Genomic DNA, 16,134 nt, shown 5'->3' on the forward strand with positions numbered 1-16,134 from the left:
CTCTCTTTCATACTTCGGATATTCTTCGGATCATCGATTGGATCAGGAGCCAAATCGGGTTAGCCTGCGGAGGGCTGGCCGAGCTGCCGTTTTGGGAATCGCCGTCTCCAACGCTGGACCTTCTCAGGCCGATTTATCATCTTCCTGCGTTTCTCCAATGTACGGGCGTTTGAAGGTTGCACCCAAGTTTAGTCAATCATCTCATATCATCAAACCATGGAGACGCTGCAAACTGACCCCGTGGAGCCCCCCGTCCCCCGCCTCCTGCTCAAACTGATCACCTCCGGCTTCTCGTTCTTCGTGGCCGGCGTCAACGATGGCAGTCTGGGAGCTCTGATCCCGTACATCCGACAGCAATATGACATCGGCACGAACATGGTGTCTGTCGTGTGAGAGCCCTCTCACGCAAGTATATAAGAATATATCGACCGCCACTAACCGTCCCGCAATTCCAGGTACGGAACCACATTCGCTGGCTGGCTCTTCGCAGCACTCACAAATAGCTACCTGGGCCAATACTTCAACCTGGGGATCCTCCTCCTCATCGGCGCGGTGCTCCAGATTATAGCTCACGCCCTCCGCCCCTGGCTCCTGCCGTTCCCGGTGTTTGCTGTAACCTTCTTCTTCGCTGCCCTGGGGCAAGCCTATCTCGACACCCATGCGAACAACTGGGTGTCGACCGTCAAGGGCGCGCATCGATGGCTGGGTTTCATCCATGCGATGTACATGGCCGGGTGTCTGGTGGGCCCCTTTGTCTCGACGGCGGTTGCTTCGGCCTCTGCCTCTGCCGGCAGCAGCACGTCGCACTGGCAGCTCTTCTACACCACGCCGCTGGGGCTCGGTGTAATCAATTTGGTGCTTGTATGCGTGGCCTTCCGCGAATGGATGACTGTGAAAGAGCACAGTCAGAGTGAAACGACAGAGTCGACGTCAAGACAGCGGGAGGCGAGGAGGGAGATGCAGAAGACGCTGGCCACGCCGAGTGTGTGGTTTCTCAGTCTGTATTTCTTCTTCTTTCTTGGTGTCGCTATTACCGCTGGTGGTATGTCATGTTCACTGCCGAAGACTTTCCAGGGGAATTACTGACAAGGCCAGGATGGATTGTCGAGTACTTGGTTCACGTGCGCCACGGAGACCTGCACAAAATGGGCTATGTCCCAGCGGGCTTCTACGGCGGCAGTTTCCTCGGACGTCTTCTTCTGGCTGAGCCGACCTACCGGTTTGGAGAGCGGCGCATGATCGTCCTCTATGTGGTGCTCTGTTTGGCACTTGAGTTGGTGTTCTGGCTGTATGCATATAAACCTGGACTTTTCACTCGAAGCTAATTTCAGTTTCCTCCAGTGTCCCAGACATTATCACCGAAGCTGTCGCAATCAGTCTTCTAGGATTCTTCTCCGGCCCTTTCTTTGCGACGGTAAGTCGTCCTCCGCACTCAAGGATGTGCTGACATCAAAAGGGAATCTCGGTGGCGTCGAAGCTCTTTGCCGCCGAAATCCGGTCGTCTGCGCTGGGTAAGTGAGCCAAGTTCGACAAGCAGCTGAGCTGAGCTGACCGGGTTGTAGCATTTATATTCCTTCTCGGGCAAATTGGCGGAGCGGTCTTTCCTGCTGTGACGGGCGTCATTGCCTCTCAGGCCGGAGTCAAGATTCTACAGCCGATGCTGGTGGGCTTACTGGGAGCGACGGGGGTCTCCTGGTTGATTATACCGAAGCCGCGCCTGCACCATGATTAATATTATAATAACGCGAGGTACTCGCTATATAACTAAGAGCATCCCAAGTGACAAATACGTCCCGGGCCATTACCCCAACACACGCAAAAAAAAAAAAAGATCCCTCTCCATAATCAAATCAATCAGAGCACCTGAACCCGCGGCCCAGTAGCTCCAATATCCCAGCGAATCCCAACCTCCTCACCAACACCCACAAACTCAAACCCAATCAACTCGCCCGCAGGACACTCAAAGTCCGGCATCCCATGCATCGCCAAAACCCATTCCGCCGACCCGGGCTTCGGCACCACAACCCGCCCATGATGCTGGTCGCGGTTCCCGGGACTCACAGACGAAAAGACATCAGCGGTCTGGGACCCCGTCGAGACATCGCGGTCCCACAGGTCGAGAATAAGCTTGCACTTGCGGCCCTCGAGCTCCGGGGCAATGTCGAATGTGACCAGGGCGGTTGACTCGTTGCGTGGGTTGGAGTCCTTCACGACGAGGAGCTGGTCCTGCGGGTCGTCCTTGGAGTGGCCGTCGTAGACCCACCAGCGGTAGGTGCGGTAGGGCCAGATGAGGGTGTCCGGGTTCGAGTGCGGGTTCGGGTTCTGGCTTTGGTCCTGGCGGGAGTCCAGGGTGTTTGGGAGGGCGGCGGTGGTGGCGAGGGTTGCGGTAGTGAGGAGGGGGAGGATGGAGAGCTTCATTTTGGAAGGTGTAAACGAGTGTTCTGGTTGATTATTGAGTGGAGCGAGAGACGAGCGAGAGACAGGGATGTGGTTGTCTGTTGGATGTTGTTGCGTGTGAGCTCATTTATGTATATATATACCCTCTGACCCCCAAACCCTCACGTTTTCCCGATTGGGTTGCCAAGAAGAGTAGCTCGTATTCTGCGCTGATGTCTCAGTCCTGCCCAGTGCTCGTTTGCCTCGATCCTTTGGGCTTGAGTCAGGCGCATGGGGATGGCGATCTCTCAGGGAGGACTGCTGCTGATTTGCCTGGAGTTCGTATTTGGTGGAGGGCTGGTTCTTCCTTTTGATGTGTTCCAGCGTGACGGGCCACGAAGCTTGACAGCTTGACTGGTCAAGTCTCATCCATCGTCGGTCGTGGAGAACCTCAAGGCTGATGCCATGAGATTGACGACATGATACATGACGCAAGAGTCTCTTTTTTTTTTTTTGTCACTCCTTCAGTTTCTCCGCTGCGACCCTAAAGGCGTAGTAGCTCCTCAGGACGGCCATGGAGCCGCGGAAGCTGTCTGTTGTCAGATCGCATGATGACGCGGCGAAGCGGGGGGAAAGCGTTTTACTTGTTGCATTCATTGACGATGTCTTCAATTCTGGTTCTGGCATGTTGGCTGGGGATGGATGGGGGAGTTTTCTGTCATGGAGACTTTGGAGTGAGGTTGAGAGATCAGGACACATCAGGACGTGTTCTGCTCTTCGAGACTCATCAGTTTCAATTACCAACACACCTTCTAAGAGCGAGAATATCATGTCACTACAAGACGAGAAATTACCCAATCTGGTAAAAAACATCATCTCAGCAAAATCCCAGCTTCAACGCCCGATCAAGACAAGTCCTGCGGCAACAAGTATACCATATCAACCAACTGCAAAGACGTAGAAACTTTGATTTGGATTTGAATCACAACACAACTTGAATCCCCAAGACAGCCCGTACGGGCGTTTAATATTCGTCTTTCAAGCCCCCACTCATGCAATCCCACCACTGCTGCGAATGGAGGCCAAACTCGAAGCCATTTACCTCTCCCATTGCCGCCGCAGAGCCGTACAATTCCACCAACATGAGCTCGTGATTGGTCACTCGAGGCGCAAAAATCGTCTGGTATATCTCTTGGGTCTCCATTGTTTCGAGCGTAGACCTTAAAAGTTCTCGAAGCTCGCTGATACTCAGCTCGCGAGCCGCGGCCATAAGATTGTATTCGACTATCTCCCGGTCGTCGTCGTCCATCTTCTGCGGGAATGCCCGGCGGATGATACGGAGTTTTCCCGAATCTGGATGTTGGAGGATGAGCCTCGTGCATTTGGTGCCTTTTACCGAGCTTAATTGGAGCTTTTCCTCGAGGATGGATAGAATCTCGTCTTCACCGAGGCGGGAGATGCACTCGATGACTTGAGGGAGCTTCATGAACCGAGACGGTGAGTAGAATCCCAGTGTGTAGGCTTTTAAGGCGACGATGTGGGATTGCGTGAGGGGAGTGCCGATGGCGTTCGGGATGAATGAGTCTCCGAGTTCTTCGTCGGTGTCATTGGGATCTAGAAGACGATTAGCCACTGGTATCCGCATTGTCGGGAAGTAGGGAACCCTGCCATCTGCAGACTCAGACTCAGACTCTGAAGAGCCACGCTGATATTCTTCGGGCTCGGGGGATTTCCACTCGCAGTCACAGCGACGGCACTCTTCATCTTGATTCCTTCCTTCCCCATCAGATTCACAGTCATCTAGAGACATAGACGCGGGCTCATCGGTTTCAAGCCAGTCTATCCAGTTCATGTCCCTCTCCCCAAACCTGTACTCGTGGTAACAAGGCCCAGAAGCCAGTTGAATGAAAGTGGACGGAGGGGTTGGTTCTTCAGATACATCTTCATCAGAGGCCTTCTCGTCAGACACCGCTTCCTCAGGCACCTTCTCCACTTGAACGGCGTCGACGGATTCAGGGGGCTCGGACGCAGCCCGTGCACGCACGGGTTCCTCGGGCTGCAGGTGCTCGGTGCTAGAGTCAGAATCTCCAGAACAGCTGTGGGGGGATTGACATGCATCTGGCTGTATCATTTGCCATTGAGGCGGCTCGCGGTAGAAAGTAGGGCGTGGCAGGCCATAGTAGGTCGTATACGCATCATACGGGATTGGGAGAGAAGGAAGTGGCTGCCAATGTTGGGGCTCGTCGTTATCCCAGATATGAGGGGCCATGACTCGTGCCGATGGGATGGATTGGGGGTAGGGGGCCGATGGTCGATGATAGCAGGTTTTGTTACGGGTAGAGGGATATCCGCAGTTCCGCAGACAACGCATACTGATGTAATGTGGAAGCTGTCTCCGTGAGGTCCGGTTGTGGGATGATGTGCAGACACAAAGCTAATCGTCGAAAAGCGTGAAGTTTGTATGAGGGATTGGCAGTTCCGCGCCGATACTGCGCATGAATATCGCCACTGTCCCAACCTCCCAGAGTCTCGCCTTCCAAAGCTGGCGCCCTGCCCACCTGGAGTTCCACGTCTGCCTTCTGCCTCCCTAATCGTCTGGACGTGCGGAAGGCCTCCGTGCCAGTGCCGGGCCTGCTAACTTGAGGAACATGATGCCCCCAGTGCGATGTCCAAGCACAAAACAGTCGCCCTTGTAAGCACACACTTCACCACGACGCTCCATAGGCAGGTATATAATTTCCTCATTCCCGAAGAGTACCAGACGCCGCGTACGATCCAGGATGACCTGTGGGAGGATAATGTGGTGGCTCTGGTCAACCAGGAGAGATATTGGTTCCTCCAACCATTCTGAAAACCCATCCAGTGCTCGTAATTGCCCTTGAGAATCCATATCCCATATTCTCAGAGTCTCGTCAAATGATGTTGACACCAGGTATTTCCCATCCGCGGAGAAACCCAACGCACGGACGGTGTTCGAATGACGGTCGAGAACAAACTTGTGAGCACCGGAAGACAAATCCCATACCCTGATATTGCTATCAATGGATGCGGATACGAGAAGACCCCTAGTCGGGGAAATGGCGAGCGCAGTCACCGTGCTGGAGTGGCCTTCAAGTGTGTGAAGAACGTCACCAGTTGCTGAGTCCCATACACGTATGCTCCCATCTTCCGATCCTGACACCAGTCGAGTCCCATTCTCAGCAAAGCGAAGCCTGACAATTTCCCCTGTGTGGCCGGTCAATACAAAGCTGGATACTCCGGTTGTAACATCCCATATTAGAATTATGCTGTCAGCGGACGCAGTTGCGAGGATATGCGTTGGCGAAAATACCAGGGCAGTGACACCCTTACTGTGCCCCGTCAATGTCCGCAGGCAATCTCCATTGTGGGGGTCCCAGACCCTAATGGTTTTATCGTAGGACCCTGACGCCAAAAGCTTTTCGTCATGGGAGAAGGTAACGGACGATATCATCGAAGAGTGGCCACGAAGTGTATGTAAAAAGGTGCTTGTATTGGCATCCCAGATGCGGGCAGTATGATCCCTCGACCCCGAAGCAAGCAGCGAGCCCGAAGGAGAGAACTCTAGCACACTGATCATATCCGAATGAGAGTCTGGCTCATGTGATAATGCGTTCAGCGTTGACATTACTGTAGGATCCCAGACTCGAATAGTGTGGTCATAACCTGCTGTTGCAAGCTGCCGACCATTTGGAGAGAAGGCAACTTGACTGACCCCAAACAGATGCCCCCTGAGCGTTTGCAGCAGCACGCCCCTCAATGGATCCCAGATGCATATAGAAGTATCGCGCGAGCCTGACGCAAGCCAACGCCCCTCATTTGAGACTTGAAGTGCGTAGATAATATCGCTGTGGCCTCTCAGGCAATGAAGTAGCCTCCCGAACTCCGGATCCCAGATGAGGATGGTCCCATCGTCCGAGGCAGAGGCAATCCATGATCCGTCAGGTGAGCTACGAACGAGGCGAACGTCGTCAACATGGCCGTCGAGTACATGGTGCACCGCTCCGGAGGTGGGAATCCAGACCTTGACGGAGCCGTCCGCCGACCCAGATACCAGATATTCACGACGGTCGTGTGAAAAGGTCAGCGAGTGTACCCAAGAGGAATGCCCGTTCATGGTCCAGATCTTCTCCCCCGATAACGCATTCCACAAGATGATAACTCCGTCCTGTGACCCGGAGGCTAGCCAGCTGCCATCTTGTGAAAAGGCCAAGGCATCAACTGACTCAGCGTGACCGACCAGAGCCCTAACCAAAGAGCCAGTGGTAGGATCCCACAGTCGAACCTGCTCATCCCACGACGCGGAAGCCAATGCCAAACCAGTGCTGGAAAGTACCAATTGGGATATGCGGTCCGTATGTCCTCGTAGGGTGTGTAAAGCCGCCCCCGTTGCAGTATCCCAAATGTATATTGATCCGTCGTCGGCTCCAGAAACCAGCCAAGCACCATCCAGTCCAAATATACCCGCGGAAACACCCTCTGAATGGCCATTAATTGCTAAAAGCGCCCCTCCTGTTGCTGCATCCCATGTTCTAACCTCGCCATCAATCGAACCGGAAGCAATGATGTTCCCATTAGGGCTGAAAGTGACCATGGAAACTGGCTCTTGATGACCTTCTAAAGTAAATATGTTAGCTGTCCAGTCGCTCTCTACAGCAGGAAGCTTGTGAGGATGGAGAAAGGGCGGAATTTCGTGGATAAACTGCTTTCGTATGAGGCTATTCGACGGACTGAAAATCAGGGCAGAGTTATAGATTTCTGTGGGGGCAGTTTCGATAATAGACCTAAAACGGAGCAAAAACCTCCTTGCGTCATTTAGGTAGTCAACAAGCTTCTGATGGTGCTCTGAATTCTGACAAGATTTGTTAGCATGTACCGGCTGTTTTCGATATTGGGATATCCTCACGGCTAGACAGTCTGCTAGACCTGAGAGCATTGAGACACCTCGCGACAGCTGATTCATTGCTGCCAGGGCTTCCAACCAATGAAGCATATACTGTGTTAAGAAGGTATAACTCTCATCGTCTTCCCAAAGACCCTCCGCAGCCTCCAGCGCAGCGGTTAAGTGAACAATCCAGTAGCAGCACGGATACTGAATAGATACCGGGACTTGGTCCTTAGTTACATTTCTCTGCGCTTCGACAGAAGCACGAATGGTACGAATACCGGAAACATGTCTTTCTAATCCTGCCTTCATGATAGATAAAGACTGGCTGGCAATTTTCATGTCATGTGCAGTGAAGTCCGCAAGTAAACTAGACGCTTGAGCAGTCCTCAGGTATTCTCTGGCAGATTGGTGGACAAGATGCACCCTGTCATCACGAACAACAAGGAACGAGCCACAGAGAGCCACAAGTTCATAGAGTGATTCTAGATCATCATGCAACTCCTTTGGCAAATCGGATAGTGCAGCTAGCTCCGCCAAGTGCAAGGGTCGAAAGGTGTAAGAGGCAAGGGACAGGATCTGGCAACAGAGCTCAAATTCCTCAAGCTCCTGCATTTGGCGCAGCATCCGCTCGTAGAGTGGCTTTAGCCCCGGTGGGAACTCCTCGAGCAATGCGTTGAACTGCGATCTGAATTTCCAGGCTTTGGCCTCTCGAAGCCGCTTGCAGACCAGTGCCACCCACAAGAAGGTACCTTGGGCATGGTCATGGAGATATTGTCGCATTTTCCCCAAAACTTCAGGTTCATTTCGCATTCGGAGGGGGAGGCCGGAGAGCTGCACATCAATGAATCTCCCGACGGCTATTGTTGTGGAGACCTCGTTCAATTCAAGGTCCAATTTGAGCACGCGCTCGTTTCCCTGGAGCTGGTTCTGGATATCGTAATGGTAACGGCTTGTCACGATCCACTTGACGTTTTTCATGTTACGGAAACTCCGCATGAGGAGTTCTAGCAGCTGGGGAAGCTCAAAGCTGCACTCATCGAGCGCATCTACCAAAAGGTATATTCTGTTCAGGCGTTGGTCTTGCAGAATGTCCAGAAGAACCCCCCACAAGGCATAGAGAACATTGGAAGTTTCGAATAAGCCGCTACCTGAAATGGAATATCGCTTCAGTACGTGGCAGGCGAATTCCGTTCGCTGGGCCACGAGCAGGTAGATCAAACCTCTGAGGATTGACGAGGCGCGATTCAGCCTCTCGTCGGTGCTTTGACAGAAGAAATACGATAGCTCCTGCCCCTCGTCCAATGCCGACAACTCTTCAACAAGCCCAACCATCATCATTGTTTTGCCCTTTCCAGGATCGCCCTTGATCCACAACATCCGGGGTTCGCTGTCATCTCTCCACAGTTCAAATGCGGGATGCCCCAGTATCCATTCGTAACACTCCCTAAGCAGCATGTCTTTGGAGTTTTCGATTCGCCTTTTATCGTCTCGCGGGTCTGTACATCGGAGATCTCGCATGCATGCGTTAAATTGCTCCTCAGAAATGACCTCAGACTCTAGTAATCAGCATGACCATGGTCACCAAGTCTGGGCCGAGGAGGCTTCCGGGGGAGAGTATACATACCGTGGGCGGGGTTTCGGTATGTAAGTAGTTCTTTTGCAAGCGCAGCTGCGGCCGCAGCAGCGTATGGCTGCCAATGATCGTTTTTATGAGAGTCGGCGTAGTCAGATATGCCCCGGATTACGACGCAGGGAAAGTCGTTCATCACGCCTGCGGCTTCCATCTCAATGCACAGAATGTTCTCGTCGGCTCTGCCGATAATATCGCGCTTCGTTCCATCTTTGATCACCCGATGTCCTGAAGCGATAAGCCCATAGTGTACAAATGATTGATTTGGTGGGTTACGTTGGCGCCGTTCAACAACTCTGCTTCTATCGCATTGATCGCAGTTTCGAGAGGCAGGATCATGGGCATAGTTGGGCTTGAAAAGGAGGTCGGATTCTACTCCAGATGGTCGTCCATAGCATTGCGCTAACGTTGGAAATCTCTCCAACATGTCTGAAACGAATTCGGCAATTCTGTTACCCTGAACCCGATGATCCGACCACATTAGCGTTAACACGTGAAGCCAGTCCTTGGGAATAGGACAAAGAATCCCTTTTCGCTGGAATCCGTTCGGGGTCTGTTTCCCAAAGTCGTACTCCACCACCCCGCCGTGCGTTCCATGAGGCATGCTGACAACGACGTCTCCAAGACGTACGTCGGCGTGACTAGATGGGATACCGCCACCAATCCCGAGCATTAACCGCAGAGCAATCGATGGGAAAGTACGTGCCATGTTGCTTGCTACTGCGGCTGCTGGCGTGGTCCCTTGGTAGCCCGCTGGAAGGGAGGCAAGCACGACATTGTGCCCGCTCATCCTGCCGACGAGGTACCTATTCGGGTCGAGCGGTACTTCTGGAGGTCGCTTGTGTTCTTCATCCAGCATAAATCGCGCCGCGCTCAGTTCAACCTCCAAGGGGCATATTATCGCCACAGTATACTTGCTGAACCCCAGGAATGCCTGCTTCCGGTCCATGATTCCCGGAGTCTCCGGACTGCAATGTGCTGCTGAACTCCAAGCCAGGATGAATCAAGTATTTGTTTACAGCTTGGCACAAATGATGTCGCAGGAAGATTCTCTTCATATGGGTATTCTGGAAAGCCGAGCATGGCCCAGATAGTTTACCCTGGGCTGAGAAGATGGAAGAAAACACGCTGCCAATGGAGAGAAAAGGCGGGGGCGGGGTTGTTAGCTTCGATTCGCCACAGGCGCCTGAGCTCGTCAATTACTCTGCCCTCTGAATTGAGTGAATTGAATACATCTTCAGTCCTCCGTGCATTTCCAGGCAAGGATGAGAACCCATGTGCTCAACCTCTCCACTAAGGCTCGGCTGAAAAGACCGAATACGCCGCTTATGCAGTCAGCGCACAGGTATCACACAGATGACCCTGCCATTATTCGCCAGACGCTCGCACAGAGCCTCGCAGCCTTTCGCTTGTGTCTCAAGTGGCTCCGAATTTCAGATCTTGCCTGGCGCCACTGGCCACCCAACAGCAGAAGCACTGCAGAGTTTCCATGGCCGGGCCTAGTGTGGGGGCGTTTTCAGATGCGAGCGTTTTGAAGGAGGATGTTTCCTGACGATGGAGTTAGAAATCAGAAAAAGCTGCCAGGAGAGTCGCACGTTTTGGGAAGGGTGGGACAGTACCTAGTTAATCTTGTGAGGACGCTCAGAGTGACTCTGGGCGTGTGGAAGTAGGGCCCGATCCACGTGACCGGTCGCTGGTGCCTCAGGCTGACCCGAAGAGCCCCATCCAAATCTGCCTTCGAGTGCGTGCCTCACAAAGCTCCAGACGAGATGCAGCGACATTTACGTGTTCTATTTGTCCCAGGAAAATCATAGCTCTTGCATTCCGGCCGCTCGTCGTGACAGAGGTTGCCATATCGACGGGTCGGGGGAACACGATTTTTCCTTTTTCTTTTTTCTTTTCCAAGGTTCCTTCGGCTGTTGCTGGACACAATGCCTTCGATGCATTGCTGCCTGATGCTCAAACCTGGAGCAACACCAAGCATCTTGCACTTTCACCATCCAAGGGGGCCAGCGTCCAGTCCCAAGGTTGCGGGGCGCTTGATTGGCCATTCCACGATTTGAAATTGAAACTGACAGCTCTTGTGGTCGCCATGTGTGAGAGCAAGCGTCCCCTCCTGGACACACACAACATGCCGACGCGTGTCTGCATCAAACTTATCCACATCCACTTCCATTTGCACGACGGTGAGATCATTGCGGCGCGCGAGTTGGACGCATCACCCTACAGGAAGATCCCCTTCCTTGAGCCGACGACGCCAGGAAACGATGAGGACGACCACTGTTACTACGGCTGCAACTACATCGTAGACCACGCCGGAGATCTCCAGGCGTTCGACTACACAACAACCCCGATCGTAGATGCAGCAGGCGGACCAGATTTGCTGGCGGCACACCCAGCGTTCGTCGCCGAGTTCTGTGCGGCAGTCGTGCAGCGCGGTCTGCAGCACAAGTTCGGGCTCGCGATAAACTCCCGGGCCGCCGCGCGCGGCTCGTGGATGGAATTTGACTTCCCTGAGAAGCGCGCGACGTTCCTCCTACCGAGCCATGCGGCCCTACCGCGGAGCGACCGAATCGTGTCGAGGACGACCAGCACCAAGTTCCCGATCCCCCGGAGCGAGAAGAATGGGAACAGGGACTTGCCAACGCACGCACACCTTGAGCACAGGTGGGGTGGTTCGGGTAAGAGACTCGGCTTTCCTGATGATGGCGACGAGGAGGAGGAGGAGGAGGAAGAGCCGGTCGATGGCCTCACGACTCAGGATGGGCTGCGCTTGACGGGGATGCCACTGGAAACTGGCACGCCTTCTACACGGTGGCTTCGGCCGTCTCGGCGGCTGTCGAGGTCAGGGATGGATGAACGTCGTTTTGAGCCCTATTTTGAAACGAGCCACTGTATCTGTAGTGTTTGCCTGTCTGCGCCATTCCGGTTGCGTTGCGACGCGTTTGATAAGACAAATGGCATACAGTACGTAGCTGCCCGATTTGATGACATTCTACATGTACGGTATAATTGTGTGAAAGCGCTCTCTTGAACTACTTTTCTGTAAGTTGACTATCCCATGCTTGCTGCCCTTCCAACAGAGCTTTGCTTGCTCCACACAAAGATAGGGTGTCTCGGTGCTTCGCACGTCGATAAAGAATCATCTGTATTTTTAACCCAAGACAGAAGCGCGGAACTGCGTGTTCTTTGTGCTCATCGACTCGCGCTATGGCAATCCCAGCCCAAAGGAGAGTATCAGTCGAGCACACAGGGACTGAGATGATTTGGTCCCTTTTCCAGAGTAGCTGTTTAGACACACTACCAACAATTCTTTCAACATCTTTATGCTCTGTGTAAGCATTGTCGGCTTTTTTCTATGCATAGCTTTAAAAGTCCCTACCTTAACTCATGATTTCACGTTCTTTCGCTTCCAGCCTATGTTGATACACAATAACACTTTGTGGGCTTTATTTATGAAGGATACAGAGCGCCGTAAACCAGGCAACACCAGAAGACAACCAGCGCATCACCTGATCCAGAGCGCTCGACGACTCCCCTCCTCCTCCCCTCCCCAACTTTCGAGATTCGTTCCGAGCATTCTCTCCATTTCTCCTCCTGTCATTATCTTGATATCTCGGAGAATATTATATCTTATCTCCCCCACGATAAACATCCAGGCCGATCCTTCAATCGGATTCGTTGGAGATATGATCATCTCGGTTACCACTCGCTTAACAGGCGAACAGCTACTCCAACCTCTGCCGCATCGCTTCGCTACCTCCATTGTGGACGACAATGATGAGCGCCTCCAGATCCTGGCATGTCTTGGCCATTGCAGTTGCTTCTTCTGGCAGGTCCAGGCGTTGACGGGTTGCGCCTTGCTTGAAAACTCACCCTCCTGACTCCCAAGCTTGTGGAGGTGCATTCGGCGGCTTCGAAAAGATTGTGACGTCTCTTATCTCGTGGCGGCTGACGCTGCTCGGAGAACGCTGAGATAGAAAATGGCTGGGAGGTATAAAGACGGTCAAGATGACCGATCAGCTACAGGGCAAGTGGCCAGCTCCTTGCTGCTGAAAAGCATCCGACAATCACTATGAAGCTTCCTATCTCCCTCTCAGGAGGAATTACCTCCTTGCTTCTCATTGGAAGCTTGGCAGGCGATGTCCTCGCCAACAAGCTTGACAAAAGTGCTCAGGCTGTTCGCCAGAAGAACCGCGGCCGCAAGGCTCTAATGAGAAGCTTGGAGAGCCGCTCAAACCAACATCCGAGTTCTCATTGGGGCCACGGGAAGCCTCCTCATGGTCCACCTGCACCAACATGTGAAGATACACCCCCACAGGAGATCGATGCTCCAAAGGAGAATGTTTGGTATGGTCTTACCGACGATGAAACTGCGGCTGTTGCGAAGTGGCTGTTTGGTCGACCGGAGTTGAACCTTACAACATCGGAGAATGCAGGAGAGTGGGACAACACAATGTAAGTCCGGGATCCGCCATAGAGCCCCTGATACTTACAGTACTAGTGCTCTCATTGAGTTGCAACGCCCAAACAAAACGGAGACCCTCGACTACTTGGACGGCAGTGGACCAGTGCCGACTCGATACGCCCATGTCCGACTGAACAACCGAGCCACCGTGGACGCCCATTACGCAGATATTCTTGTCGGACCATTGCCCATTACGGGCAATGCTACCTGGGAACCATTGGAGTTCCCGTATACCCGTAAGTCTCAAGGCCGAGTGCGCAATGTTGAGCCTGATGACGAGACCATGTATTCGGAGTGGCTGTTCAAGATCTCTGCTTCCATCGCAGACATCACATTGGATCTGTGGAACGGAACCGCCTTGGGTCTTGAGAATGATACTCTAGATGTCTGGGGTATTGATCCTCTGTGGCAAGAGGATGGACGCATCATCCGCTGGGATATGTTCTGGAACATGGCAACGGGTGAGTCTGACAGTGGTACTCTCCTGCCGCTGGGACTGTATTTTAAATCCGACGTCACTGGGCGCGATCCGGCCCAGTGGAAGGTCCTCGGGTGGCTGTACAATGACATCTTCTATGAAACCACGGAGGAGTTCCGTGAGGCCTACTGGTCTCCCGGATTCGTCAAGCTCGGTGCCAATGTGGACGGTCCCTGGGCTCGTGTTGGCCAACAAGGCCCTGTTCTTCCTAAAGACACGAAGCAGCCTCCACTATCGGTGGCTCCTGATGGGGCACGTTACTCTGTTGACACGGAGCGCAAGTACGTGTCTTGGATGGACTTTTCCTTTTACATTAGCTTCAACCGGGATACTGGCCTCTCCCTGTTTGACATCAAGTACAAAGGCCAACGCGTGCTCTACGAACTAGGTCTTCAGGAGGCATTGGCACATTACGCTGCGAATGACCCGGTTCAGTCCAGTGTCGCGTATCTGGACTCCTACTATGGGTTTGGACCTTATGCCTTCGAACTGCTCAAGGGTTACGACTGCCCGTCATACGCCTCGTATCTCAACACGTCTTTCTACAAATCAGAAGAGACACACACTCATGTGGACAGCTTGTGTCTTTTTGAATTCGATGCCGACTACCCTGCTGCGCGGCACTCGACGTCCGACTTTGTGGCTGTTACGAAGAACGTTTATTTCACGCTTCGCACCGTGTCCACCATTGGAAACTACGACTATATGTTCAGGTATGTGATGATAACCGACCCCACAAGTACGCACTAGTAACCGGGAACAGCTATAACTTCCACATGGACGGGACCATTGGTGTTGAAGTACGTGCATCCGGCTACATCCAATCCGCATACTACGCAAACAATCAAGACTTCGGTTACCAGATTCACGACTCACTCTCTGGATCTATGCACGACCACGTCCTGAACTTCAAGGCCGACTTTGACATTCTCGGTACCGACAACACGGTCGAGTTGACATCGGTTGTCCCCGTAGAGAAGACCTTCTCCTGGAATGGAAACAAGACCCGCAACACTATGCAGCTGGAGCGCAAGATGATCGAGTCTGAGGACGACAGCCGGCTCAACTGGAGCTTCAACGGACAGACCCAGATCCACATCGTCAACCAAGACGAGAAGAACAAATACGGCGAAAACCGCGGCTACCGTATCCTCCCCTCCTCCGGCACGGCACACTTGACAGTGAAGAACTCAACTAACCTAGCCAACGCTGCACACTGGGCCGAGTACGACGTCCAAGTCACACAGCAACACGACTACGAGCCCTTTGCCGCCCACCCATACAATAGCCAGGATGTCCACGATCCACCCGTGGACTTTGAACAGTTCTTCAACGGTGAGAGCCTCAACCAGACCGATCTCGTCGTCTGGCTGAACCTGGGCATGCACCACGTCCCGCATACCGGTGATCTCCCCAACACTGTCTTCACTACCGCCCACTCCGGCGTCCAGTTTATGCCCTTGAACTACCTCCTCGGGGACGCCAGTCGCCAGACCGTCAACATGGTTCGCGTCGACTACTTTAACGGATCAGCGACCGCGGTCGAGACCTTTGGACAATCTGACGAGACTTGCGGGGTGAAATTGTCGCCGATCGAGGACGAACTCTGGGCGTACCAGGGTGACGTGATTGTGCGCAAGTTCCCGTACGATCCCAACGACCCTTTCTATGAGACATGATAGAGAGACACAACGCACCATGCAAAGGTGCGCAACGAGACGAGACGACTGGTTCTGAGCAGGTTTGCTACATGAGGAACGCTGTATATAGAATTGCACATACGTCGGGAGGAACTATTGAATATACCAATGAATTAAATCTGAGATTTGACCAGTATTCCCCGCGAGGATCGACAGTATATCGACCCCCCATGTTCATTTCCTGGACTATTGAATTGCAAGTCGGATAAAACCAGCAAAATACCAGGGAAAGTCGACTCCGACGAAAGTCCACTTGGGAACATGATTGGAGTAGCGCGCAATACAAACAGGGCTTTCAACATCGTTGAGCTTTGTGTAAGCATTGCCGGCTTGTTCTAAGTAGAGCCTTGAAAGACCCTGCCTTGTCCCATGATTTCGCTTTCTTTTGCTTCTCGTCTATGTTAATACACAACAACAGTTTGTGGGCTTTGTATGAAGGTTAAAGAGGGCCATGAACGAGGGTTCAATGGACAAAACAACACCATATGAAGACATAAAGATATTTTACAAAGATGTCAGTCTAATAAAGAAACTTGAACCCCATTGTCTCCTCCGCAGGGACAAGGTATATATACC

General features: G+C 52.9%; 5 protein-coding genes across 5 annotated transcripts; 2 read left to right on the forward strand and 3 right to left on the reverse strand.

The window, feature by feature from the left end:
- Window positions 1-216: 216 nt before the first annotated feature.
- BJX67DRAFT_386506 (putative MFS transporter) lies at window positions 217-1,732 on the forward strand (the record flags this gene model as incomplete). The annotated part of the gene is made up of 6 exons (XM_071034080.1): window positions 217-389; window positions 456-1,042; window positions 1,096-1,288; window positions 1,342-1,414; window positions 1,457-1,511; window positions 1,563-1,732. The coding sequence occupies 6 exons, from the start codon at window positions 217-219 to the stop codon at window positions 1,730-1,732; spliced, it is 1,251 nt and encodes a 416-aa protein (XP_070880454.1).
- On the reverse strand, window positions 1,466-2,492 carry BJX67DRAFT_368529 (uncharacterized protein). The gene is made up of 2 exons (XM_071030638.1): window positions 1,563-2,492; window positions 1,466-1,511 (listed from the first exon to the last, which is right to left on the reverse strand). The coding sequence occupies exon 1, from the start codon at window positions 2,416-2,418 to the stop codon at window positions 1,855-1,857; it is 564 nt and encodes a 187-aa protein (XP_070880455.1). The 5' UTR covers window positions 2,419-2,492; the 3' UTR covers window positions 1,466-1,511; window positions 1,563-1,854.
- A 908-nt stretch (window positions 2,493-3,400) lies between these two features.
- On the reverse strand, window positions 3,401-4,645 carry BJX67DRAFT_386508 (uncharacterized protein; the record flags this gene model as incomplete). The annotated part of the gene is made up of 1 exon (XM_071034081.1): window positions 3,401-4,645. The coding sequence occupies one exon, from the start codon at window positions 4,643-4,645 to the stop codon at window positions 3,401-3,403; it is 1,245 nt and encodes a 414-aa protein (XP_070880456.1).
- A 318-nt stretch (window positions 4,646-4,963) lies between these two features.
- Window positions 4,964-9,861, reverse strand: BJX67DRAFT_386509 (WD40-repeat-containing domain protein; the record flags this gene model as incomplete). The annotated part of the gene is made up of 3 exons (XM_071034082.1): window positions 4,964-7,246; window positions 7,301-8,838; window positions 8,907-9,861. 3 exons carry the CDS (start codon window positions 9,859-9,861, stop codon window positions 4,964-4,966), a joined length of 4,776 nt encoding a protein of 1,591 aa, XP_070880457.1.
- Window positions 9,862-12,503: 2,642 nt separating this feature from the next.
- BJX67DRAFT_338025 (copper amine oxidase) lies at window positions 12,504-15,665 on the forward strand. Its single transcript, XM_071027607.1, has 3 exons — window positions 12,504-13,370; window positions 13,417-14,571; window positions 14,622-15,665. The coding sequence occupies exons 1-3, from the start codon at window positions 12,988-12,990 to the stop codon at window positions 15,535-15,537; spliced, it is 2,454 nt and encodes an 817-aa protein (XP_070880458.1). The 5' UTR covers window positions 12,504-12,987; the 3' UTR covers window positions 15,538-15,665.
- The last annotated feature ends 469 nt before the right edge of the window (window positions 15,666-16,134 follow it).

Source organism: Aspergillus lucknowensis (assembly GCF_044049455.1).
Source record: "Aspergillus lucknowensis strain CBS 449.75 chromosome Unknown BJX67scaffold_95, whole genome shotgun sequence".
Taxonomy (NCBI): Eukaryota; Fungi; Ascomycota; class Eurotiomycetes; order Eurotiales; family Aspergillaceae; genus Aspergillus; species Aspergillus lucknowensis.